General features: G+C 44.8%; 1 protein-coding gene across 3 annotated transcripts in view; it reads left to right on the forward strand.

Moving 5' to 3' along the window:
- LARGE1 (LARGE xylosyl- and glucuronyltransferase 1) overlaps positions 1 to 27,826 on the forward strand; it is a 559,679-nt gene that overhangs the window by 197,495 nt on the left and 334,358 nt on the right. For all 3 annotated transcript variants that reach the window (XM_032266924.1, XM_032266925.1, XM_032266923.1), the window contains one exon: positions 13,233 to 13,315. In XM_032266924.1, the coding sequence (XP_032122815.1) occupies positions 13,233 to 13,315 (83 nt within the window). The remainder of the gene's footprint in view (positions 1 to 13,232; positions 13,316 to 27,826) is intronic.

Below are 27,826 nucleotides of genomic sequence, written 5' to 3' on the forward strand. Positions count from 1 at the left end.
TGATATCAGACCACCTCTTAAGGAAGTCCCCATTTTTCCTTCTGCTCCTGGCTTTGAACGTCATTTCTCAGTAATAATGTATTATAGTAAAATCAGTTAATCAGCCCTTGAAATATGCCAGACATCATGCTAAAGCTTTACATAAAATAACTCATGTCATTTCACATACTTTCTTCATTTTACAGACTAGGAAACTGTTGCTAGGAAAGGTTTTATAATTATGTCATGGTCACACAGCCAGAAAGAGGTGGAGCTTGGGATTAAACCTAGACTGTTTGATTCTAGAACCTATTTTTTGTATCACTGCACTGAAGCTCTGTGAATTAGAGCTTGTAAGACCCAGACACTCATGAGCTGCTGAGCCCAGGTCCTTATTTTGTGCTGTACAGGGGCCTCACCTCTGCAGATTTTAGGGTCACAGTCATGATACAGGGGTGGGTTATCTTTTACCTGGGGGCCTTTAGCAGCCCTATCAGGTAACCATTCCTCAGTGAGTTTAAGCAAATACCTGTCTGTTCTTCTAAAAGAAGTTGGATTGTTTTAAATTATTTTCCAGACTGTAGATGCATTTATTAGCTCAGTGTAGTATTTTGAATTTTGCTGGAGACAACATGTTTATAAAACTTGATGCTTCTCACCTGCATATTCTGGACCCTAACTAACCTTACAGTCTTTTAATGTACTTTTTCTTTCTTTTTTATTGTGTCTTCATGGACTTTATGTAATAACTCAGCAGTGAAGGGGTTTGCCCGTATGATACCATCAAAGAATTTAGACTCACATTTCATTAGCTTCGTATGTCATCTTTGGAACTTCTTCACGGATGTAAATCCACAAAAGTAAAAATGTCTTCTTTAAATTTCAAGCCCTGGAATTAGGGGATCTTAGAGCTGGAAGGAACCTGGAGGGATTGTCTTGTGTAATGATTTCAGGGAGCCTTAGGGACCCTCCCTGTATATATTAATTATTTATTGCGACACAGCTGGATACCCCCAAAACTTAGCAACTGAGATGTCAAACATTTATTATCTCACAGTTTCTGAAAATTAGGAATCTAGGAGTAGCTTGGTTGGGGATTATGACTGTTAACCTTTAATGAAATTACAGTTAAGATGACGTCAGGGGTTGGAGTCATCTGAAGGCTTGATTGGGGCTGAAGACTCTGCATCCATATAGTTTACTCACAGGAGTGGAGTCCTCATTTCCTTAGGACTGTTCACATATTCTTATTACCTAGCAGCTAGCTTTTCCCAGAGTAAGCAGTTTCAACAGAGAGGAAGGCAAAACCGAATCTGGGATGTCATATACCGTTACTTCTGCTGAATTCCGTTAGTCATACAGCCCAGCTCTGATACAGTATAGGAGAGGCTACACAGGGCATGAAAACCAGGGGGCAGGGATCTTTAGGAATAGTCTTAGAGGCTGGTTACCAACCATGGCCAAGGCAAGGGACCATATCTCTGCCAGCCCCCTGTCTGCTGGCCCGGGTAGCGTTCTCTTGTTGCATGTTCTGCCTTCTTGTAAAACTTGTTTTAGAAATTGTGCCGCTGAGAATAACAGCAAAGCTGTAACTCAATTTTAAAAATGATAAGAGTCTTGCCTAAGCTTACAAAGTTGCACCCACAGCCCACCTGATGAGTCAGGTGTCTCCTCTTCCCATTCCTGTGTCTTTTACATTGTTACATGGGGAGAGGTGACAGGCAGTGTTGGTATTTGATGAAATAGAGGGAATTGGGCAGCTTGAAGACCTTCCTTTCAATGATGGGAAAAATGCTATCCCAACCTTACTTGAAGGTAGAAGAGAGAGTGAGTGAAGAAGAAAAGAACTTGATGCCTGATATTTGAGGAAATTTTGGGGTCAGACCTTAAATGTAGAACCTTGAGCTTACTATAAACTCTTTATAATAATTATTATTGATGATTGCCAATACCCGTTAGTTAAAAGGTGCCATGCCCTAAGCCCTTCACACGAATCATCGCAGTTAATTTGCCCAACAGTGAGTTGACATGGGGCCGGGCACAGTGGCTCATGCCTGTAATCCCAGGACTTTGGGAGGCTGACGTGGAAGGATTGCCTGAGCAGGAGAGTCCAAGACCAGCCTGGGCAACATAGCGAAACCCCATCTCTACAGATATATATAAAATTTAGCTGGGTGTGGTGGGGCACACCTGTAATCACTGCTACTTGGGAAGCTTAGGTGGGAGGATTGCTTGAGCCCAGGAATTTGACGCTGCGGAGAGCTATGACTGCGCCAGTGCACTCCAGCCTGGGTGACAGAGCAAGACCCTGTCTCAAGACTAAATAAATTGTTGACACATTTGTTATTCACTCTTTATGGTTGAGGAAGCCAAGGTCCTAAGAAGTGAAGTTATGTTGTGAAATGTGAGGAAGAATTTGATGGGTGAGGCGAAGGGTCAGGACATTCTAGAGTAAAGGCATCTTCTAAAAACAAGAAAGCTTGATGAGTCATCTAGCATGACCATAGCACGGCGCTACACTGCTCATTGTTGAGTGATTGTCTGGCTAACGTGTGTGGACTTTTTGGACTGGGCCGGTCTTCCAGAGGCCCCCATGATGGATCAGCATTGGACTGTTGTTTGATCACCCACCTACCCGAGACATGGGTCTCCGTGTATCGATTACACTTCTCATGACCCACCACAAAATCAGTCTCATTCTTTAAAATGTTTTCTGGGTAAAATTTGGGTTTCTGATTTCTCAGGTGGCTATGCTTTTCATAACACAAGAAAATCAATTCTAAATCAGGCCAGGATATACAAGATAGAAAACTGTGGATGGGGCTGGGTGCGGCGGCTCATCCTAGTACTTACGGAGGCCGAGGCGGGCGAATTGCAAGGTCAAGAGATCGAGACCAGCATGGTCAACATGGTGAAACCCCATCTCTACTAAAAATACAAAAATTAGCTGGGCATGGTGGTATGTGCCTGTAATTTCAGCGACTCAGGAGGCTCAGGCAGGAGGATAGCTTGAACTCAGGAGACGGAGGCTGTAGTGAGCCAAGATAGTGCCACTGCACTCCAGCCTGGGTGACAGAGTGACACTCAGTCTCAAAAAAAAAAAAAAAAGAAAATCCTGGATGGTTCATTCATTTGTCATCCATTTATAGGGCCTTTTCCATGGAGGGTACACTCAGAGACTTCCTGGAATGTTTGGCCCTTCCTGTTCTCACTCCAGACCGCATAACCTATTTGATCCACTGTTTCTCATCAAGACCCTGAAGGCTTTGCTTACAAAGCCAGGAGATGCATCTACATCTGTTTTCTGCATAGTTGAAATAATTTTCTCTTTGGGTCCATGATTCAGCATTTAGAGTGGACAGATTTAGATCAGTGGTGTCCCAAGAGGGTAAGTTGCAATTCTGGAGGTTTGCAAGATGATTTGAGAGGGCACATTTGCCATACATTTTAAAAATATCAATAGGTACATATGTGTTTTGTTGAGGCCATTACTGCGGGCCTAACAGCAGGACCCTGAATTCAAAATTCACTTTGTCACGGACTAGCTGAGCCCTGGGGCCTTGGGCAAGTTCCTTAGCCACTCTGCATCTCACCTTCTTCAGCTTGAATTTTGGAAAAACCTGATTGTTCGGAAAATGCCGTATAGAGATTCTAAATCCCTTGTTTGATAGAGGCGGTGGCTGAGGATCCCAGAAGTTAAATAATTTGCCCCAAATCACTTAACTGGCACAACTGTGTCATCCCGGACCCCAGTCAACTCCAGTACGGATAATACCGTGGCCGAGAGGTTGAAGAAGAGACCCAGAGCCAGTGAGGGATAAAGGGCTTATTGAGAACTTGCATGCAGGGGTGGACCGGTGACTGCAGGCCGACTGGTAGAACTGCTACCATTTGTAAAAAGCATGCAGTTGATAACAGTGTTTTCACTTAGGAGTCTCTAGCTAGCAGCCATCACTTAACCAAAACTAAAGGGCCTTGATCCCCTGTGCAGCCTGCGTTCCAGGGAATGGCCAGGGGTTTGGATTCCTTTATAGATAGGGAGTGAACCTCCAGATTGGCCATTCCGGGATTCTTACCTCGGAACTCCACACACATCCTTCTTAGACCCTAGGGTCATTCTCACGAAGCGCCTGCGTTATTGCCGTCAGGCGTGTCCGCCGTTACACACTGGAACCACTGTCCAGCTCTCTGGATTTCCAGGGCTTTTTTTTTTCTTCTTCTTCTTAAATTTTTTTGCAGTAGAAGCCTGTGTTGTAAGCAAGCAAGCGTGAAATCACCACTGAGACAAAAGTAAGCCAATTCAGAGGGTCATTTATTGCCGGCGGCCACGGAGGACTCGCGTCTCTCCAACCCGTGGCCCCAAAAGGAGGGTGTCAAGACCTTTTATGACTGTAAACCACCTCCTGGGCGGGGGCGGGGGCGAGGGGCGAGGGGCTTTGGACATTCCGAGGGCCAGTGGACTTTGGACATTCTGTAAACCACCTGCTGGGCAGGGGTGAGGGTGTGAGGCTTCGGACATTCCGATTGTTACTTAAGAGGTTCACAGAAGTCAAAGGAAGCGTTAGTTTACACATTGTAGGGTGTAATTTACACTGGGTAGGGTGGAAATTACAGACCTTAGTTACTTATTACAAGTCACAGGGGCAAAGTTGGCATGGGTTTGGACTGCTTGCCTGTCACATCTCGGTTACAGAGAGCAGTTTCAACAGAAAGCCGAGGTATGGTTGAGGCATGCAGTTTTATGGGGCTTTTACCATGTCACACCTGCACCCATTCTCATCCCTTTTCATTTTTCCTCATTCTGAAAGAGTAACAAATTCCAATGCCTCGGGACATGTGGTGGCAGCTCAGAGAAGAATGTAGACTTTACTTGTCTTATCCAAGTGTGAAGAAAATTGGTGCTCTACTTGAGAGGGATCGGAAATAGATGATTTGAACACCCTCGTACTCAGAATAATCACAGTTAACATCTGTTGAGTTTTGACCATAGCGACTCTTCCAAGTGCTTCAGCAAGAGCAGTGGTTCTCAAAGTGTGGTCCCTGGGCCGACAGCAGCGGGGTTGCCTGGATGCAGTCTGTTCTCAGACCCCCACTCCAGAGATCCTGGATCAGAAACTCAGGGCAGGGAGCCCACACTCTGTTTTAACAAGCCCCCCAGGTGACTTTGAGACACACTGGAGTTGGAGATCCACGTACTTCCTGTCCTCAACAAGCCCTTTAAGTTTATGTCACCCACTTTATCGGTGATGAAGTTAAAGCAGGACTCAGAGCAGCGTCTTGTGCTGTTTATTCGCTCCGTAAACACGAAGAAGCTGCGATTTATTAGGTACACTTCCTTGCACTCATTTGTTTAATCCTCGTACCACCCAATCAGTAGCTATTTTTATCTCCATTTTACAGACGAGGTGAGTGAAGCTCAGGGACAGTGAAGAACTTTTCCAAGGTCACACAGCCACTCAGCTTTGAGGTTACAGCGCCAATCGAGGTCTCTCCATTCCTGCTGAGGGATTCCCACACTGGTTGCCCCTGCCTCTGACCCTCGCTGGTGCCTGTTTGACCCCAGCTGTGTGATTCTCCCCAGCTCTCAGAGCATCTGTCCTCTGGAGGTCCTACCTGACCTCCTCAACCCCCACCAATAGTCTGCAGCTACAGTCCAGAATCAGGGCTGAGCCTATTTTTCCTTTGCACACCTGATGCTGGCATTGAAAGGGACTCCCTGTTAGATGCTTTCACTAAATCGTGTCCCCAGGCTGCGTACTCTGAAGGGAGCACCAGGCCTTGGGGCAAGAGAAGCAGGACTGGTAGAGTGTTGAAGACTTCTGCCAAGGCCACACCTTGCCTGGCATCCCTTAGTTTGGTGTGAATTTCTTTTGGGAGGATGACTTTTTCCCCCATATTTATCCATCCAAAACTGCCCCGTGGGGATTCTTTCCTGTTGGGAGGGAGAGCATGGAGAACTATATTTTTCGAGTTTTCATGGAGCCTGACAAGCACAGAGTCACAAGTCCTAGCTGGCCCTAATATCCCCGGTTGCTGTTGTCTGGTCACTGAAATGCCTTCTCCAGGATGCTCTCCCTGCACGGTCTCTGTCTGGGTGATGCTGGCTACTCTGGGTGGGATGCAAAGACACAGAGCTTGCCATCGTAGGAGCCCTGTCATTCTCCTATGGGATCTCCTGATTGGCTCTCACGTTGCCTCTGCACCTGACTTTGGAGAATGGGGACTGTCTTAAAATGCACCTTTATTTCCTCCACATCCAGCACAGTGCCTGGAACACTGGCAAGTCTAAAAACATCAATGTTATGAATCTTCCTTGCAGATTCTAGGACAGAGGTCATCAGATGACCACAGTGGGGTCAGGAATGAACCCAGTTCATAGTTCTGCACTACCTTACCTGTATCATCAGGTACAGCCTGCAAGATTCAGGGTGTGCTGGGCACCATGTCTAGGATGACAGGAAATGAGTGGAAGCCTTACGGTTTCCTTAGAAACACGTTTTCTGGTCCATTACTTAAGAGCTTTGTAAAGCTTTTAAAAAGTATATATAACATGTATAAATTCTCAAGCTTGTTACATTGGTGCCATTCCCTTTAGGGGTCAGCAAATATCTATGAATGCCTGAAAGTCTTGTGTGCTTTCTTTCCAGCCATCAGGACAAGTGGGATGCTGAGGAAAGGTCCTCAGTGTTGGTCGGGTCCTGGCAGGTTGCAGCTTGCATGCTCAGGGGCTGAAATGGTTTCAGGAGGGGCTAAGAGGTGTGGGCAGGGCTGAGGGGAGACAATATAGAGGCAGGAAGGTGTGAAGGAACCCAGTGAGAACTGGAACTGTGGGATCAGGACCCTGACAGGAGCTGGGGAAATTTGACCTGTGAGACCCCCACTGATGCCTCCCAGTGACCAAACTCAACCAGAAATCAGAGGCAAAAGGAGCCCACTTAGCTTGGTCTATAAAGGCCAGACTTGGCCAGGCACAGTGGCTCACGCCTGTCATCCAAACACGGTGGTAAGCTGAGGTGGGCTGAGCAAATGAGACCGAGAGTTCAAGACCAGCGGGGCCACCATGGCCGAACCCCACCTCTGCTAAAAATAGAAAAGTTAGATGGGCGTGATGGCGCACGCCTGTAGTTCCGGCTACTTGAGAGACTGAGGCAAGAGAATCGCTTGAATCTGGGACGTGGACGTTGCAGAGAGTCGAGATCATACCACTGCACTCCATCCTGAGCAACAGATCAAGAATCCACCCAAACAAACGAATGGCCAGACTCTCCAGGCACAGAACAGTTAGGAGGGAGAGAGTGAGTTGGAGGGGCAAATGAGATGTCATCCCACCCTCCATCTGTACTTTGTGAGAGAGAAACATGAGTGTTACAGTCACATGTTGCATGAAGACACATCTGTCAACAGTGGACTGTACACACCACACTGCTCCCATCAGATCATAATGAAGCTAAAAAATTCCTATTGTCTAGTAACATCACAGCCATCTGAACATATGCAGCACGTTACTCATGTGTTTGTGGTGATGTTGGTGTAAACTACTGTGCTTCCAGTTGTATAAAACTTCAGCACAATTATGTACAGTACATCATACTTGATAAAAAAATGGCTGTTACTACTATATGTAGTTACATTACTATCATTATTTCAGTGTATTCTATTTACTGTTTATTTAAGTTAACTGTAAAACATCCTCAGGCGGGTCCTTCAGGAGGGATTTCAGAAGGCATTGTCATTACAGGAGATGACAGCTCCGTGTGTGTTAATGCTCCTGAAGACCTTCCGGTAGGACAAGGTGAGGAGGTGGAAGACAGTGATATTCATGACCCTGGCCCTGTGTAGACCTAGGCTAATATGTGTTTGTGTCTTAGTCTTTAAAAAAAAAAAAAAGTTTTCAAAGTTAAATTTTAAAATAGAAAAATGCTTATAGAATAAGTATATAAAGAAAAAATATTTTCATACAGCTGTGCAATGTGTTTGTGTTTCAAACTCTGTGTTGTCAGAAAAGAGTCAGAAAGTTAAGAGCCAGGCACAGTGGCACACACACACAGTTCCTGCTACTCTGGAAGCTGAGATGGGAAGATGGCTTGAGCCCAGGGAGTTTGAGGCTGTCGTGTGCTGTCATCGTGGCCGTGAATAACCACTGTACTCTAGCTGGACAATGTAGCAAGGCCCCATCTCTTAAAAAAAAAAAAAAAAAGTTAAAAAATTTAAAAATTTGTAAAGCATAAAAGTTCCAGTAAACGAAGTTTAATTTATTATTGAAGGAAAAATATTTTTGATAAATTTAGTATAGTCTAAGTATACCATGTTTATAAACTAAGTGTACATGTTTATAAATGAAGTCTTCACATTCTCACTCACTGACTCACCCAGAGCAACTTCCATTTCTTTGAACTGTAATGATGTTGAGTGCCCTATATAGGTCTACCATTTTTTTCTCTCATACTGTGTTTGTACTGAACCTTTTCTATGTTAAGAGATAGAAATACCATTGTGTTAGTTTCCTACAGCATGCGGTGTAATATCATGTATATGGGCTTGTAGCCTAGGAGGAATAGGCTCTACTATGTAGCCTGTGTCTGTAGTCGGTTGTACCATCTAGGATTGTGTAAGTGAACTGTGAAGTTGCTCAGAAGACAAAATCACCTGACCATGATAGGCTACTCAGAAGGTGTCTGTATTGTTGGCCAGGCACGGTGGCTCACGCCTGTAATCCCAGCACTTTGGGAGGCCAAGGCAGTGGGTGCTGGAGGATCAAGAGGTCAGGAGATCAAGACCATCCTGGCCAACATGGCAAAAACCGGTCTCTACTAAAAATAAAAAAAAATTAGCCGGGTATGGTAGCAGGTTCCTGTTGGCTCAGCTACTCGGGAGGCTGAGGCAGGAGAATCGCTTGAACCCGGGAAGCGGAGGTTGCAGTGAGCCGAGATTGCACCACTGCACTCCAGCTTGGGTGACAGAGACTCCATCTCGACAAAAAAAGGGAAGGTATTTGTGTTGTTAAGCAAAGCATGACTATAATTGCAGGTATAGAGAGGAAGGCCCGGTGCAGGGGCCAGTAGTCCCTGAATCTGACATTTAGACCCCACTCTTTGATGGGAGGAATGTCCCATCAAACAGCGGGGTCTAAATGTCAGAGTAGTTGTGGCGCCTTTAATGTACCACACCAAGGAACTTAAAAACCGCATCTTTATAGCTTCAAGCCCTAAAGTCACATGACAGAACCATTTTTGTGACCCATGTAGGGCTTCAGTCAGGATGGCCTGGCGCGGTGGCACGTGCCTGTAGTCGCAGCTACTTGAGAGGCTGAGACGGGATCTTGCCGTGTTGCCCAGGCTGGAGTGCAGTGGCTGTTCACAGGCGCAATCCCAGTACTGATCAGTACAGGAGTTTTGACCTGCTCTATTTCCGACCTGGGCCAGTTCACTCCTGCTTAGGCAACCTGGTGGTCCCCCGCTCCCAGGAGGTCACTATATTGATGTTGAACTTAGTGTGGACACCCGATCAGCATAGTGCACTGCAGCCTGGAACTCCTGGACTCGAGGGATCCTCCAGCCTCAGCCTCCCGAGCAGCTGGGACTACAGGCACGCGCCACCGCACCCAGCCATCCTGACTGACCCCTACAACCCTACTCTTTCAAGGACCGTTTATCTTTCTCTCAACTTTCCCCATTTCTACTCCAACCCCTGCCCCACTCTCAGGGTTCACTGTGTACCCCCAAATTTTGGACCACCTGAAACTCCTCCTCCAAGAGCGTAGTTGACGCTGCTCTGATTTTCTGCTTTCCCGGGTAGCAGGGCCCTGCTGCTACGCCTCCAGATGATGCATTTATTCATGGTGGCAGGTGTATTCGATGAAACTAAAGAGATTGGAAAATTATGTAAAATGTTTGAGAATGTGCACGCTTGTGCTTACATTTAATAGGCCCATTTGAAAAAGTCCCTGAACCCTGAAGCCAAGACAAAGTTTGCTGTCTCTGAGGCTGTATGTTTAAATATTTGCGATTCTGAAGAGCCTGATTCAGCGTGTTTTTCCCCATTCTCATCCTCTTCCCAGTTATGTCTCCCATGTGCAGGCATTTTCCTATTCATTTCCTTCATGATTTAGATGGTGACAGTTACATCTGCATTATAATCCTTCATCCTGAGTCTTTTACAGATATTATCCAGAGATAAGCAATGGTGTCTTTCTTTTACAGGTGGGGAAGTTAAAATACGCATAAATTAGCCTGAAAAAAGGTAGCAGAAAACCCAGAGGGTTCTTAGACCTCTCCCTTAATTTTGCTTCCTTGTCCTTAATACAGGGTTTTCTGACAGCAGTCCTCTTGGCCTTTGGGGCAGGATAATTCTTGTTTATTTTTATTTTATTTATTCATTCATTTTGAGATGGAGTCTCGCTCTGTCACCCAGGCTGGAGTGCAGTGGGGCGATCTTGGCTCACTGCAACCTCCGCCTCCCGGGCTCAAGCAATTCTCCTCCCTTAGCCTCCCAAGTAGCTGGGACTACAGGCATGTCCCACCACGCCCGGCTAATTTTTTGTATTATTAGTAGAGATGGGTTTCATCATGTTAGCCAGGATGGTCTAGATCTACGGACCTCATGATCCACCCACCTCAGTCTCTCAAAGTGCTGGGATTACAGGCATGAGGCATGGTGGTGCCCGGCCGATAGTTCTTTGTATTGGGGCTGTCTTGTGCATTATGGGATGTTTAGCAGCATCCCTGGTCTCTACTCGCAGATGGCAGTAGCATCCTCCTCCTCCCCACCCCAGTCCCATCAAGTAGTGACAACCAAGACTGTCTCCAGGCATTGCAGATGTCCTGAGGGTTGGAGGGAGGGAGGTGAATGGTCCCTGGTTGACAACTACTGCCTTCCAGTAGAGCATTTGAAGATCCTGGGCATCAGAGACTATGAATTATTGGTCTGACGCACGGAGGGCCTGGGGCACAGAGTATATCTTAAAAACGTTTTCAGTGTTTCTGATGTACCATCAGGGTTAAGAGTGTGTTCCAGGCGGGGTGTGATGGCTCATGCCTGCAATCCCAGCACTTCAGGAGGCTGAGGTGAGTGGATCACTTGAGGTCAAGAGTTTCAGACCACCCTGACCAACAAGCTAAAACCCCACCTCTACTAAAAACACAAAAAATGAGCTGGGCTTGGTGGTGCTCGCTTGTAATCCTAGCTACTCAGCAAGCTGAGGCAGGAGAATCGCTTGAATCCTGGAGGTGGAGGTTGCAGTGAGCTGAGATCACACCACTTCACTTTAGCCAGGGTGAAAGAGAAAGAAGACTCTGTCTCAAAAAAAATCAAAAAAAGGAAAAACCATCTGTCCCAGAATTCAGATCCTAGCTCTCTAAGCCTGAGTCTCCCGATATGTGATACTAAAATGATAGTACTGTACCTGTCTCGCACAACTGTGAGCGTGAAATCTGGTAATATTAAAGCACAGTGCCATTATTTTCTCACTGCATACTAGCTTTCATGATGCTTCTCATGTCTCTCTTGCATCTCCCCTCCTCTTTCTTCTTGGGAGCAGATATAAGAGCAGAGTGGGGGACCGTAGCACCCATCTGGGTTGGGGATTTGCATTTTGAGTGTGGGAGGAGGGCATATAAGGGAGCTGGCAGCAGAGTGGAGTGATGGTTCCGATGAGCCCTGGTGGGGGCCGGCATAGTGGAGCCTGACAGTTAAGGGCAAAGGGACCCTCCATAGAGGAAGAGGGGTGGTAGAGTGATGTGAGGCTCTGAGAGTCCTACAGATATGGCCAGCCCATAATTGCAGGATCTCTGAGAAAATGAGGTTCTTTATGAAGCCGAGGTCCAGTTTCTTGAACTGACACTAGGTGTCCAAGGTGGGGTGAAGGTCATTGGAGTTAACGGCGCCATGGATGTGGATTTGAGGCTGTGGGATAGTTCATCCCTAATGACCGAACCTCTCGTGCTGACGTAGAAAGGTGGGGTGATGAAGCAGGCCTGGGAACCAGATGACATGGTCACGTAACCCTGTATGGGAGGGACCCAGATAATCAGAACTGCGTTTTGACATGGTTGGGGTAACGAGGTGTCCGGAAGCCCATGTCATGGGAGCAAGGGCTGTGAGTAGTTCTGGGAAAGAAAAGGCTGGAGGAAACATCATTGTTCTGCCTTGCACCCAGGGCAGAATGCAACTGGAGTGAGTGTTAAGAGCCAGGTTTCCTTCCACGGAAGGCTGTGTGTGCTTCAGTAGAAAGGACAAAATCCAGAAGTATGAACTCCCCATTCTTCCAGAGGCTGGATGATGGTGTCCTGTCTGGGATGCCCTAGAGTGGTGCTTTCCCATCTTTTCCAAGTTGTGCCACACAAAGAAAATGGTAACCACTGTGTTGCAGGAAGAAGAAAAGTTGCCTGAGGATGCCAGCTCTGCCCAGTAGCTTTGAGGACATAAAGAGACGAGTCTGTCACCTGTAATTCAATCACGGCACACTGAGGTGCCTCAGCATTCCATATGGGAAGCCCAGCTCTGGAGGATTTTTTTGGTATCACTGGAATGCAGTGTGTGGGCAGCATATTCCCCTCTTGACATTGTTCCCTCACTCCATAGCACCATCCTGCAAGACACATGTCATGACGCTTAAGTGGCAGTGAGTTATTGGACCCTCCACCTCTCCCAGGGTCACCCTGGGCTCAAGGATTCATGTTGAGGCCCATGCTCCTGGCTGCTTAGTTGAGATGACCCCTTGGGTTCCCTTGAATTCTGTCAGTCTTCCGTTCTTTGATTTATATCCCAGATGTGGGCAGAAGTGTTTGTGTATCCCTTTGGCCCTTTTATTAGGTTGAACCTAACCCAACACATCTTGTAGGAACATTTCACGCACTCTCAGCCATAACTTCTCAGCGTGAGATCCAAGATTGTTGGTTTATACTTTGAGGACATATTTCTTTTCTCTCTGTTTAGCCAGTTATCATTGTCGCTCGGCTTGGGGACAGGAGACTCACTGTTTGCTTATTTGAGCCAATCACCATCTCTCTTGTCCCCAAAATGTAATTGGAAGGAGCCTTAATGCTTTCCAAATGATAATAGCCCCATAAAACCGATTAAAAAGGCCTTAATAAAACTGTCGTGAGTTATTTTTCCATAGCTGCAGGCAGTGTGCTTTGTTTTCTAATGATGCCAACAAGAAATCAGGACATTTTTTCTTTCTAGTGTGAGCTGAAGTACCAGGAAGGCCTTCTTCCGCCCGTCTGACTACTCATCCCGTTTTCTTTTCTTCCCAGACAATCCACGTTGCTATTGTCTGTGCCGGATACAACGCCAGCCGGGATGTCGTCACCCTGGTCAAATCCGTCTTGTTCCATAGGTAAGAACAACTTCTTTGCTGTGTGGGCTGAGGCCTGTGACTGCCTGCCTGTGTATTTCCTTGGGGAAGGGTTAAACAGGAGCAGAATTTCTTATTAGTCATTCTAGCTGCCATGAAAATGTAATTTTTGTCTGAAACCCTGAGGAGATGATTGTGTTAACAGTGTTTAATGACGGTGATTAGGTGTTGTCTTGCCATGTGTAGAATTGTAACTCTCAGACCTAAAGCAACCTTAAAGGACACCCCAAATCTGATGGCTTCAGTCATCAGCCTCCCCTGCCTGGCATTCACTTGACCTCTCTCGTTACACATCCTTGTTGGAAGTTTGTGTTATGGATTGGGTTATATGCGCCATAATTCTTACATTGAGGCCCTGATCCCTGGTACCTGAGAATGTGACTATATTTGGAGATAGAATTCTTAAATTAGATTAAAATGGGATCATTAGAGAAGGTCCTAATCTAATCTAACAGGTATCCTTTAAAATAAAATGAGATTAGGTTACAGACGTGTGAAGCACAAACCCTGTGAACCCACATGGAGGAGGAGGCCATCTGCAAGTCAAGAGAGCAGCCTCAGGTGGTCTTGGACTTCGAACCACACAGACTGGGAAAATAAGTTTCTCTTGTTTTAACCACCCAGTTGGTGGTGTTTTCTTAACACACATGTTGTTTCCTCTATTCCAGTGTGGGCTGTCCCACTTCTGGACATTTCTGACTGTAAAAAAGTCCTGCCTTACATTAAACTAAATTTTCCCAATCGATGGATGATCTCCATTGACTCTTGTGGAGCCCCCCAGGGGAACCACCATTTTAAGGATTGGTTCCTTTTCTACCTGGAATTGATAATACCTCTGATGCTCATCACTTCTTCATATGAAACTCACAACATTTGTTTCTGCTTTCTCATGGAAGTTTTCTTCTGTCCCTCACTATTTTGATTGGCATCTCGATGGACCCAGAGTCCGATCCAGAATGGCATCCATGGTTCCAGCCACTGGCCTTGGCTCTGCTCTAACACTCTTGCCAAGGGTTTGGACAAAGCTGATCCATAGCTGTAGCCAGCAGCATGGAAATGTATAGGGTGGGTGAGTCAGGATCCAAGAGGCTCTCAGTAGTAGGAATAGTGGTGAAAAGTTTGCTGAGGTCACCTGGACAGAGATCAGTGTAAAATGCTGCGCCTGAATCTATCAGTGGCATAAACAAAGATGGGAGCCTTGGTGGGCTTCCCAGACCTACCACCCCTGCAGGGAACTGGGATTCGTCATTGGTTCCACCTTCCCTCTGTCTTATGTGCAGCCAGTGCTTTGCGATTCTCCCTCTGAGATAGTTTTCACTTTCACCCCTTTCTTTCCCATCCCCGCTGCAACTGTTGCAGTTCGGGGCCACCTGTCCTGCCACGTTCACGTGTCCTTCCTGCCTCCCCAGTCTCTACTCTTCAGATCATCTGCTGTGATTCCAGAAGGACGTTTCAAACAGGCACATCTGATTTCTCCAGACCTTTTAGCGAATTCTCCTTGTCAAGGGCTAGAAATCAAACCTCTTTGCTATGGCACAAAGACAAGGTTGATCTCCGTAGTGCTTTCTCTCTACTCTTTTTGCTTTGACTTCACACTCCAGCAGCCCTGGCCTGCTTGTGGCTCCACGGACTCCCCATAGCGTGTCCCGCCTGTTGTGTCTCGGTGTGCCGCTCTGTCTGCGCACTTCTCCCTCCTTTCTCTGTTTCGTCCCACCCTCACATTGGCAAACTCCCTCTTGGCCTTTAAGACTTTACATACTCCTCTTTTCTTTTCTTCCTTTTTTTTTTTTTTAAATTGCATTTTAGGTTTTGGGGTACATGTGGAGAACATGCAAGATTGTTGCATAGGCACACACATGGCAGTGTGATTTGCTGCCTTCCTCCCCTTCACCTATATCTGGCATTTCTCCCCATGCTATCTCTCCCCACCTCCCAACCCCCCTGGCCCTCCCCCATTTCCCCCCAACAGACCCCAGTGTGTGATGCTCCCCTCCCTGTGTCCATGTGTTCTCATTGTTCAACACCCACCTATGAGTGAGAACATGCGGTGTTTGATTTTATGCTCTTGTGTCAGTTTGCTGAGAATGAGGCTTTCCAGGTTCATCCATGTCCCTACAAAGGACACGAACTCATCATTTTTGATGGCTGCATAATATTCCATGCCCATCGATGATAGACTGGACAGGGAAAATGTGGTACATATGCATACTCCTCTTTTCTAACAGGAAGCCCATCTTCCGTCTGGGTTAGGGTTTCTCGTCTACCAGCCCACAGTACCCTGTGGATCTTTCCATCATTAGATTTATTACATTATCATTTATATATCTATCCATGATAGGTCTGCTGTAGCACAGTGTGCTACAGAACCCACGGAAGACAGAACCCATGCTGTCGTTTTCTATGTCCCTAGTATCTTACCAAAGTACCTGGCATGTATTACATGCTCAATAAATGTTTACTTATTGGAGAAGTTAATCTGGGGGAGTTCATTAATAAAGAACATGAAGTTATTTATTCAGCCCTGACTTAGTTCAGTTCCACATTCATAGCACTGTATAGCTGAGTGACTTTTTCAGAAGGTCATTTTAACTTTATGTTTTCATTTGTGAGATGGAGTCTTGCTCTTGTCACCAAAGCTGAAGTGCAGTGGTGCGATCGTGGCTCACTGCAACCTCTGCCTCCCAGATTCCAGCGATTCTTCTGCCATAGGCACCTGCCACGACACCCAGCTAATTTTGGTATTTTTAGTAGAGACTAGATTTCACCATGTTAGCCAGGCTGGTCCCAAACTCGTGACCATAGGCGATCCACCCACCTCGGCCTCCCAAAGTGCTGGGATTACAGGTACGAGCCACCACCCCCAGCCATTTTAGTAGATTTTTACTAAATTCACTTTTGCTGTGTGTCCGTTCACCCTAAAACTTATTGGTCTGAAACATTTACTTATTAGTTAGTTTTTTTCTGCTGGGCTCATCTGTGTCGTTCTTTTGCCCCTTATATGCCTGCAGCAAGCTGGCAAGTTAGCAAGCATCAAATTCACTGCCCATCCTGTAGGGGGAAGTGGGTAGGGGAAGAAAGCAATCAACAAATAGGTAACAGTTCACTGTAGAGGTTGTCAGTTCTTCCTCATAGCGCTGTCCAGTTGGAATTGTGATTTCAGTTTTATGTTTGAGGAGGAAATGGGAACAACAAATAAAGAATGGCCAATTGGGGTGTGACCTGCTGCCTTCTGACTGGAGGTGAGATGCCCTTTCCACATTGTTATTGTTTCTCTGCAGTTTTGAAGACTCAGTACCACGGCCTTCATCCTGCAGCCTTAAACCAGGCATTTTGTACACTAAACATTGCATAAGATGAGTGGTCTTCAGCCTTTCATGTATTTACTATTTGTTCCCATTAAAGACCTCAGGTCCCTCCCTGAGAGAGAGAGAGAAAGAGAGAGAGAGAGAGAGAAAGAAAAGCCCCCTTTCTAGAAAAGGGTATTTGCATAATTATAGGTATTCAATTATGCTATTTCTCAATTATGCAAAGCTAAAGGTCATAAAAACCTCTAGTGTTGTTGTGCATAAATTTTATTCCTGTTGCTTTAGCTGCAAATCAAATAATCTAATGGTTGTTGAAATGGTAAGAATCCTGTTGGGTATAAACTTTTACTCCTACAGTAACTGCAGCACAAAGATGTTAAATTTTAAAATAGCAGTAGTAGTATTATTAGCTGCTGATGGCATATCATGCTTTTAAGATGGCATGGGGACTTGAAAAGAAAGCAAATCCTTAGTGTGTGTCATGAGAATTCTGCATTCCAGTTGTTATGCTGAGCCCTCATCAACTCTAGTGGGCATGGCACCAGGTTCAAGAGGCCAGAGAAGAGACACAGGGCCATCCAACAAGACATTGGGCTTGACTGGGGACGAAGCCATACATGGGGAGAGAGTCCAGTGGCAGTGGGCTGGACAGGAGGACCGCCTTACATGCACTCCAGTGGCAACAGGCCAGACAGGAGAACCCCATGGCCCAGTGGCAGCAGGCTGGGCAGGAAAACCGTAGCTACCTAGTAGGGCATGCAGTTTATATAACATTTTCACTCAGCACCTGTATTCGTCCATTTTCATACTACTATAAAGAACTGCTTGAGACTAGGTAATATATAAAGGAAAGGGGTTTAATATGCTCACAGCTTAGCATGGCTGGGGAGGCCTCAGGAGACTTACAGTCGTGGCGGAAGGTGAAGGGGAAGCAAGGTATCTTCTTCACAAGGTGGCAGGAAGGAGAAGTGCTGAGCGAAGGGGGAGGATCCCCCCCAGAAAACCATCAGATGTGGTGAGAACTTACTGTTATGAGAACAGCACGGGGGAAACCACCTCCATAATTCAGTAACCTCCACCCAGGCTCTCCCTTGACACATGGGGATTATGGGGATTACAATTCAAGATGAGACTGGAGTAGGGACACAAAGCCTAACCTTACCAGCATCTTTTCCCTGACGACCACCCTTTCCCTAACAACTAGGAGGTTACCAATTCGCACCACTTCAATCACCCCAAACCTTGGGCCCTCAGTTCACTGTATCGCCTGTGTTTCACGGGACAGTTTGGGAGCTCAGATGTTTCTTACAGACAATTAACGAATCTCCAGGCTGGCCTCTCCTGGATTCTCCAGTTCAGAATACACATTCAGGGGCGTCTGTCATACAGGGTCATTCTCAGGGTATACTTAAGTTACTGCTATCAACTGCGTTTACCAGATACCATTTTAATGACTACTTGACCAACTTGGACCAAATTACCGTGGAAGTTCCTGCCATTCCTGAAATTATACAAATGGAAATGATTCTGTGAATTGATATGCTGGTGATGAGTTGAGATATCAAGACAAAAGGACGTTTAAAAGACTTTGAGCTCAGCAAGTCCAGCTATAAATAGCATCATTGCTTCCCAAGCACATTATGAAGATTAACTAATACATGGTTATAAAATACATTGACAAATGAAGTACCTTACTAATGTTAATAATAATATAATAGTAGTGGTGCAGGATGCTTCTTCTGGCTTTCACTGTTAATTACAGTAATTAGATTTATTTTCCAGACAAGATTTTTAGCAAATTTTCATTTAAGGCTGGCTTTGTTACATCAGATCAGTTTTACTTCTGCCATATGCTTGATGACATATTTTAAAAGACAGTAAAAGAGTAATTTAGGCACTTTTGCACACGAATGCCAACAGTGACAATTAATTGCTGTGACCTGTTGGAGAGAAATTCATACAGTGTGGGAAGACCTTGACCCAGTATGACTCCTTTAGGGACTTTGCCTTAAAAAGATAATCCCTAACAATAGAAAAAACCTTCTGTAAAATAGTACTTCATAATTATAAAATTAGAAAATGCTTAACAGAGTAAGTAATACAACATTCTCGTATAGCAAACCATGTATCAGTTAGTTTTGAAAAGTATGGCGTGCCATGAAGCAATACCTACGTAAAATAAGTAAAAATATAATTTAGAATGAGATGCATAGTATATATTTTAGTATATAAACACATGCATGTGTGTTACATGTACTACACATATACAGGGTCAAAATACAGACTAGCAGAAAATACGTAGGGAATAGGACTTTCACGTGTGGTGTTTCAGTGGTAGAAATAAAGGGAATCTTGTTTTTTTCTGAGACAGAGTCTTGCTTTGTTGTCCAGGCTGGAGTGCAGTGAACTGATCTCAGCACAGACTTGGCTCACTGAAACCTCCACCTCCCTGGTTCAAGGGATTCTGCTGCCTCAGCCTCTCGAGTAGCTGGGACTGTAGGTGTGTGCCACCACGCCCAGCCAGATTTTTATTTTTTAATTTTTTTAGTGAAGATGAGGTTTCACCGCGTTAGCCAGCCTGGTCTGGAACTCCTGACCTCTGATGGTCCACCCACCTTGGCTTCCCAAAGTATTGGGGTTACAGGTGTGAACCACCGTGCCCGGCCTTAATCTTGTTTTTGTTTTCAATGTTACATATATTTTTGATTATGCCACCATACAACCTCTATGGGGAAGAAGAAACGTGGATGACAAAAATATATACAAAGGATAAGTGACAGAGGTTTGTTTATTACCCAGCAGAAAATAGCACAGTACATGTCTGTATCACCTAGACGGCAGGATATTCAGAGGAATATTTGGGGGAAATGCCTGTGACTCCAATCCCAGTTGCAAATAAACTGGGAAATATTGCTGCTCTTCAAGGAAACTCAACTCTTAGGGAGCAGAGAAAAGAAATATTTATTTAGCAACTAAGTGTTTACCTCCTGGGCAGGAAGGTGGATCAGCTTGTAAAAAATTAATATGTGTTTGTTAGCATGATCTACTTACTCTCACACTCTGCAGCCCCGTTGGCAGGATGAAGCTGGGTTATTTCCCTTACTTTGCATATCAAGTCAGTTGTTTTTGGTTTTGTTTTTTGAAACTTCACTTGTGCCCCTGAAGAACATGGTGAATAAAAGAGCATATTCATGACCAGTATCTGAATTTAATTGTGTTATCCTTTATTTAGGCTTGAATTCATTGTAGAAAGTGTCTGAGTTGTGCATAGGATTTGAATGAAACAAAGAAGCAGGCCTAGGTTCTGGTTCTGTTCCTGCTCCTACCAGGCCCGACCTGGGTGACCCTAGGCTAGTGACTCTACACCTTGGAGCGTTGGCTTTCTTCTCAACCTCCAAAGAGCCCCATTTTGAATATGGGAAAATAGGCTTTATGTAAAACTTGTCTGTATTTTATTTATTTAACAAATACGAATGCAGCTCTGACTCTGTATGACGGTCTGTTCCAAGTGTTTTCCAGATGTTAATGCACTGATTCCTCACATGATTCCAGGAGTTGGGCACTGTTATGGTGCCCATTTCACTGAGAGTGAAACTGAGGAACAAAATGGTTAAGTCATGACTCAAGGTCTCAGTAAGAAGATGGGCAGAGCCTGGTTAGAAACCAGACAATTTGGCTTCATAATCTGAGCTTTTCACCAGAAAGAAGTTACCAGTTTTAGTATCATTATTCTTTTTCTTTTTTTTTTTTTTTTTTTTTTTGAGATAGAGTCTTGCTCTGTTGCCTAGGCTGAAGTACAGTGGTGTGATCTTGGCTCACTGCAACCTACGCCTCCCAGTTTCAAGCAATTCTCCTGCCTCAACCTCCCAAGTAGCTGGGATTACAGGTGTCTGGCACCACATCTGGCTAATTTTTGTATTTTTGGTAGAGACATAGTTTCACCATGTTGGCCAGGCTGGTCTCGAACTCCGGACTTCAGGTGATCTCCTGCGTTAGCTTCCCAAAGTGCTGGGATGACAGGTGTGAGCCACTGTGGCTGGCCTTATTATTCTTATTGTTAATTTTAATTATCATTTTGGGTAATACTGTATAAGTTGTGATCTCCATAATCATTTTGATGCAGAATTCTTTGCTCTTTAGCTTAGCTAGGTCTGGATTCTTGTCTCATGACCAAGAAGAATTAGGCATACGGCGGATGCTCAAAGAATGAGCAAGGCCGGAAGTTTTATTGAGTGATGAAAAAGCTTTTGGTGGGAGCAGGATGTGGGGGTGGTCCCCCTACCCAAAGGTAGGAGAGTTCCCAATATGGCTGATCTCAGGGCTTTTTATGGGCTCAGAATAGGAAGTGCATGCTGATTAGTTTGTGAGTATGCAGAAAAGGTTAAAGCAAAGACACCACCCAAAGGCGGGCACGATAATGTAGAAACCAATTAGGAAAGGGTAGGTATATGTAAAATAGGTGAAAGCTGTGGTTTAATTAGAGGAAAGCATGCCAAATGGGAATGCAGGTTCTCAATCCAGTTCGAGGATTTACCCAGCACTGTTTGTGGCTTGAAGGTGAGATTTCACTGGGGACCTACTCCTTTCTGCCTAGGCGTTTGTCTGCCTTTTGCTTCTATCAGTTCTCTCCCTTTCCAGATATGTCCGTATTTTTGAGGTGTTGAGTGTAGAATCCATAAAGCTTTTAATAAAGGCCTGGGCATCAGTGTTTCTAGTAAGTCTTAGAAAAATAGCACGGGCAGGTGATATCTTTAAAAAGGTAAAAGATCAATGGTACAGTATTTGGTCATACCCTTAAGTATTAAAGCCAAAAGGATCTACTTTCTGTAGTGCAGATGTTAAGCTTCACATGGGCTATTGCATTTGAATGTCATCCAGACCTGGTGTAGCAGATGCCATTATCCCCATAAAAGGATGAGGAAACCAAGGCTCAGGGAAGTTAAATAGCTTCTTTAAGGTGACAGGTGAGTCAGTCTCCAACCTGGGTTCTCCCTGCCCCTACAATCCATGCCTCTTTTACTGTATTACAAGGCCTTTTGATTTTTCTTGTAAGTCGCTCTGTTATTCTCTCCTGGAAAGCTTTTCTGATATGGTATGGACTTGTCCTTGAATCTTCCCATAACATCAAAGCCATTTGGCCTCTCTCAAATGAAGGACTCACTAAAAAACCCTCATTCCATCTGCGGTGATTTTCTGAAATGAGTCCTATTAAATCTGTAAGTGTAGCAGATTGAGTGAGAATTCAAGTTGTTGTAACAGGTGCTTTCTTTTCCTAAGATTGCCGTGGCATTGTAAACTTAATAATTAAAGATTATTTCAGCTCAAACATCCTTGTATATTTTAATGAAAACAGGCCCTAGATTACCTTGGAGGGACCGTGGCACATTCCTGACAAAATAGGAAAGGAAAGGCAAGAAAAAAGTAATGGTTTAATCATCTTTGCCTCTTTGTAGTACCATATTTATTGCATCTCTGCCTGGAACAAGGGAGCAGTTAAGGAAACCAGAGGCAGCAAGAGCATTGCTCATTAAGAGTGAAGTCTACAGGCTGTGCTGGAGAGGAAGCACACACTTGATTCCTTCTTTGGTGTAGAATTGTGGTCTGGTCCATCTGTGGACCACACCTGATGCCTGCAGCAATATCTGGGTTACATTACCCCAGGCATGCTATGTGGGACCACTCTGTATTAAGATGTGGACCCAAGCTGGCCTGTCCAGGCAGAAGCTTTTTCTAATGGGCCTCAGGCAATGCTCGCAAAATGTATTTATAACTGGTAGCTGGCATAAAAGACTATTTTAGATGTTATACAAATATAAAACTAAATAGCCTTGAATCATATATTGAGAAAATTATTCCTCTGAATGAGTTTTTATTATCTGCAGTTGGTGAAATTCTCTTTGGTGTAAATATGTCCTTAACATCTGTCTAACTCTTGCTAATCTCCCTTTGAACAAAAGAGAATAGGATGTAGACTCATAGGCTTTGGCTGATTTTGGAATTTGCCAGGCTCTGTCATTAAAACTATTTCTTACCTTCCTGAGTTAGGAACCAAATATGAAATAAGGCGCAGAAGTCACACATATAAAGAATGAAATAGTCTCTTCTGTTGCTCTTAGTCTGGAGTATAGGATGTTCTTTCAACTGTGGCCACAAATAGGGCTCTCATGTCCCTGTGAATTGGACTTACCTCCCAGTCAGAGGCCAGCCTGGACAACTGCAGGCTTTCCTACATGGACGGACCATTTACTGGTTAGCACATCCGCCTAAGGAAGGAAGTCCAGAAATGGAAGCAGAGCAGCCTCATTCCCTCTGCCAAATACGCAGGCCAGACCAACATTCCAATATTTACCTGTTCTCCTGAGATGAATAAATAGGATAAAATTTGCTCTTTAAAAGTGTACAATTTAGTGATTGTTTATCAAATTTACAGACTTGTGCAACTGTCCTTTGTATTTAATATCAGAGCATTTTCATAGCCTCAGAAAGAAATCCCCATCCCCAGCAATACTCATTTCCTCTTCTTACCATCTCGTACCAACCATTAATCTACTTTCTGTATCTTTGGATATGCCTGTTTTGGACATGTCACGTAAGTGAAATCATACAGTATTTAGTCTTGTGGGCTGGCCTTTTTCCTTGGCAGAATGTTGTCAAAGTTCGTCCCTGACATAGCATGTGTCAGCTCATAATTTCTTTTAATTACCCAGAAATATTCCTTTGTATGGATATACCATGTTGTATTAACAATTCATCAGCTGATGGCTATTACAGTTTTTTCCACTTCTTTTTTGTTTTTGAGACAGTCTTGCTCCATCACCCAGGCTAGAGTGCAATGGCACTATCTTGGCTCACTGCAATCTCCGCCTCCTACGTTCAGGCAGTCCTCATGCTTCAGCCTCCCAGGTAGCTGGGATTACAGGCGCCCACCAACACACCCAGCTAATTTTTTTTTTTTTTTTTTGGTAGAGACAGGGTTTCGCCATGTTGGCCAGTCTGGTCTCAAACTTGACTTCAGGTAATCCACCCTCCTTGGCCTCCCAAAGTTCTGGGATTACAGACATGAACCACTGCACCCAGCCATCCACTTCTTGACTATTATGAACAGTTCTGCTAAAAATGTTCCGTATAAGCTTTTGTGTTGACATCTGTTTTCATATTTTTATAGATATTTTTATTTTTATGCTTAATTTTTGAGAAATTGCCAAACTGTTTCTCTAAGCAGCAGCCTCATTTTACACTTCCACCGGTAACCATTGAGGGTTCCAATATCCCAAATTCTTCATCACCGCTTGTTATATATCTTTTTTATTTTTCTCATTCTAGCGGGTAAGTAGCTCGTTGTGGTTTTGATTTGCATTTCCCTAACAATGATGTAGAGTGTCTTTTCATGTGCTTATTGGCCATTTGAATATCTTCTCTGAGAAATGGTTATTTAAATCCTTTGCTCAATTTTTATTGGCTTACTTGTCCTTTTCATGTTTGAGCTGTAAAGTGTCTTTATATATTGTGGATACAAGTTGCTTATCAGATATATGCTTGAAAATATTTGCCAGGCACAGTGGCTTACGCCTGTAATCCCAGCTCTTTGGGAGGCTGAGGCGGGCGGATCACCTCAGTTTGGGAGTTGGAGACCAGCCTGATCAATATGGAGAATCCCCATCTCTACTAAAAAAACAGTATTAACTCAGCGTGGTGAGAGGTGCCTGCAATCCCAGCTACTTTGGAAGCTGAGGCAGGAGAATTGCTTCAATTCGGGAGGCAGAGGTTGCAGTGAGCTGGGATCATGCCAATGCACTCCAGCCCGGGCAAGAAGAATCAAACTACTCAAAAGAAAAAGAAAAGCAATCTCAAAATCTCAAGAAAAGAAAGGAAAATATTATCTCCCACTCTGGTAGTTCTTTTTCACTTTCTTAATCATGTCCTGTGAAGTGCAAAAATTCTTCCTTTTTTTGGGGCGGGGGAGAGGTCTTAACACTAATTTATTTCATACGGTTCTGAAGTTGGGGAAGTCTGAGATCAGGGTGTTCATCTGAGATTAGGTTCTGGTAGGGAAGGACCCTCTTCCTGGTTTGTAGATGGCCACCTTCTTGCTGTGTCTTCACATGGCAGCGGAAAGAAAGAAAGCATTTTTAAAAACTTATCAGTGAAATCTATGTTTTTTCTTTCATTGTTTATGATTTGGGTATCATATCTAAGAAACAATTCCCTAAGCCAATGTTAAAAGAGTGGCTCCTACATTTTTACTAAGTGCTGCTATACCTAACTTCCAAGTAATTCTGTCAAGCTGTGGGCATTTGGATCTCTTTGGTAATTGTGTAAAACTGCTGGCGTTTGGATCTTTTTGGTAATTATTCATGTGTTCATTTATTCATTCATTCCTTGAACAATCACTGAGTGGTTCTACCTGTAAGGAGCTGTAAAATAAAAAATAAAAAAAAGTCTAGGGATAAGATTCTTAACAAAATAAAGCACCCATGCCAAGACATCTAGCACAGAATAAAGAAGTGAATAGTCAGTAGATTATTTCAAAGATCTGAACTAAGAGTTGAGCACAGACTGAGCTGGAGCCCTAAGAAGGGCATCTGACACAGCGGAATGGCCTCCTCAGAGCCGTGGCGTCTAACTTGAGAACACAAGGCCAGGCGCAGTTTGTGGGCTGAAGTGTAGATGGTCCAGGAAAAGGTGACAGCACGAGCGCAAGCCTGCCGGGAGAACGTGCTCAGCCCTGGAACTTCACCCGAGACCAGGCAGGTGTTCTGTAAGCCCTGGGGCTGTCGAGAGAGCAAATGAGAGGAGGTACTTCATGAGGCTAGAGAAGCTCCATCCTCCACAGCTGACAGTCTCGTGGAGGGTAGGAGATAGCCTTGCAAGTTAACATGGAGATTTCCAGTGATGATAAATGCTAGGAAGAAATCTGACAGCACAGTGGGATGGAGAGTGATGGGGGAGATGGGACTGTGTTGGATGAGGTGGTTGTGGAAGGTTTCCCTGGGAATGTGGCTCTTGAGTTTATTCCTGCAGGAGGAGTAGGAGGTGGTCACAGGCAGAACTGAGGAAGAAGTGGCCAGAGTGCCGGGTGTACGGAAGGGGTGTGAAGACATGAGCTTTGAGGGACAGAGACAGGGTGAGATCGTTGAAGGTGTTGTTTGCTCCATGCCAGAGGCTGGGCCTTATATATTGCGCAGTGAGCTGGGGACTGTACGATTATGTTAGAGTGGGCATACGGCTTAGGGGCTAGAGGATATATTGGAGTGATTAAGAGAGTCAGAGAAAGAGTGAATAAATTGATGAGCTATCCCCCAGGTTGGATAGGATAATGAAGCTAACATTTGCTAAGTTCTTCCTTCCTGCAGCTTTCTGTTCTAAGTGCTACATATGTTTTAACTCAGTCGATTTGACAGTAGCTGTAAGGTAGGGGCTATTATTATCAAGCCCATTATGAAGATTTGGAAACTGAGACTCAGCGGAAGGAGCTTTCCCAAGGTCCAACATTTGTTCATGACAGAACTAAGTTACGACAAAACCAGGACCCAGCTCTTAACTGTTAAGCTAAGCTGCCTCTGAGGACTTGAGATTGATTGAGTATGTGACATATAGCTGTGGAGGGGTTCCAGGGCATGCCCCCATTTCTAGTTTGTGAGGCTGGGTGAATGGGGTACCTTTAACCCAGGCAGGAAATTCAAGAGGAAACCTAAGAGGCCAAGAGAGGGAAAACTGGTTTCTGCTTCGGAGATCGAGGAAGCCACTCATCAATGCAGTCATGCAGAATAAACACGAGCCCCTGCTTACTGTGTCAGGCGGTGCTCTGGGAGCCAGGATGCAGCAATGAATGGAAGACCCAGTCTTTGTCCTCAAGGAGCTTACATTCTAAAGAAGAGACAGGTCCCAGACAAACACTCCACACATCGTTAGAGACTTGGTGTGTAGTACCATGTAATTGGTGGCTTCTTGATTCCCAGGAACCTATGGAATGTGAAAGTGGGGCCATCTGGTTGGCAGTCAGATTGGGTGACTGCTCAGGGGAAATATTTCGGCTCACACAGAAGCTCCAAGAAAGGTGGTCTGGGCAGTACTTTCAGGTGCTTGTACCATGGCTTGGAGATCCTAAAATGAAAAGGCCACTGTCAGGAACTGCAGTCTGGTCCCAGATTCTTATGATGGTACACAAAGTGGAACGTGAGTGGAACCCCTCAAGCATGCTGTCTGATAGGAGTCAGACACAGGCTGCTCATGGCTAGCCCACCTTTGATTGCTGAGACAATGTCAGCAGACTGTGGAGGTCTTGGTGGTCACCTGGGCTGAGGGCCTCATGTGTTTTCTGATTAAGCATTTTTATATTCTCAGGGAAGCTAATGAGACACACTATTCCCTTTGACAATGCAGACCCCTAGTATTGCCATAAAGGTGAGGATTCTTTCTAGATTTACTCTGCCTTCTGGAGAGATGTTTAAATAGACCATAGGCAAAAGAACATGGAAAGAGGAAGCCCCATCTGAATGTTTGCAGCATCTTCCTTTGAGGGCCTCCTCCTCTTACCCCATACTGGTCCAATTTCTGCTCTGTAACCAGGATATAACTTCGTAGAATTACAACTTCTATCTGCTGCCTACTGAGCCTCCAAACCTTGTCTGGCTCGCTCTCTTAGAGGATGAAATGTACAGTTTATAGGAACTGACACATTCTAGGCCAGCCTGACCTTAAGACATGGTCTCCTTTTTTTCTTTTTATCCTTCCTGTTTCTGGCATATGGTAGGTGTCCAGTAAATGTTGTTGTGTGATCCACCCAGATAGGACTATTGTTCTTTCACAGACCTGCTCTGTACTTTACCACCTTTGTTCCTTTCTTATTCTATCAGAGTCACCCCTTGGTATACACAGGGGATTGGTTCCGGGACACCCATGTATCTAGAATCTGCACATATTCAACTCCTGTAATCAGCCCTATGGCACCTGCCTCTGTTAGACCATTCTTGAGTTGGTATAAAGAAACACCTGAGGTCAGGTGCGGTGGCTAATGCCTATAATCCCAGAACTTTGGGAGGCTGAGGCGGGCGGATCACCTGAGATCAGGAGTTCAATACCAGCCTGGCCAACACAGTGAAACTCTGTCTCTACTAAAAATACAAAAATTAGCCAGGCGTGGTGGTGGGTGCCCATATGCCCAACTACTTGGGAGGCTGAGGCAGGG

The sequence above is a fragment of the Sapajus apella genome, unplaced genomic scaffold (assembly GCF_009761245.1).
Source record: "Sapajus apella isolate SASKATOON/1434 unplaced genomic scaffold, GSC_monkey_1.0 scaffold162, whole genome shotgun sequence".
Taxonomy (NCBI): domain Eukaryota; kingdom Metazoa; phylum Chordata; class Mammalia; order Primates; family Cebidae; genus Sapajus; species Sapajus apella.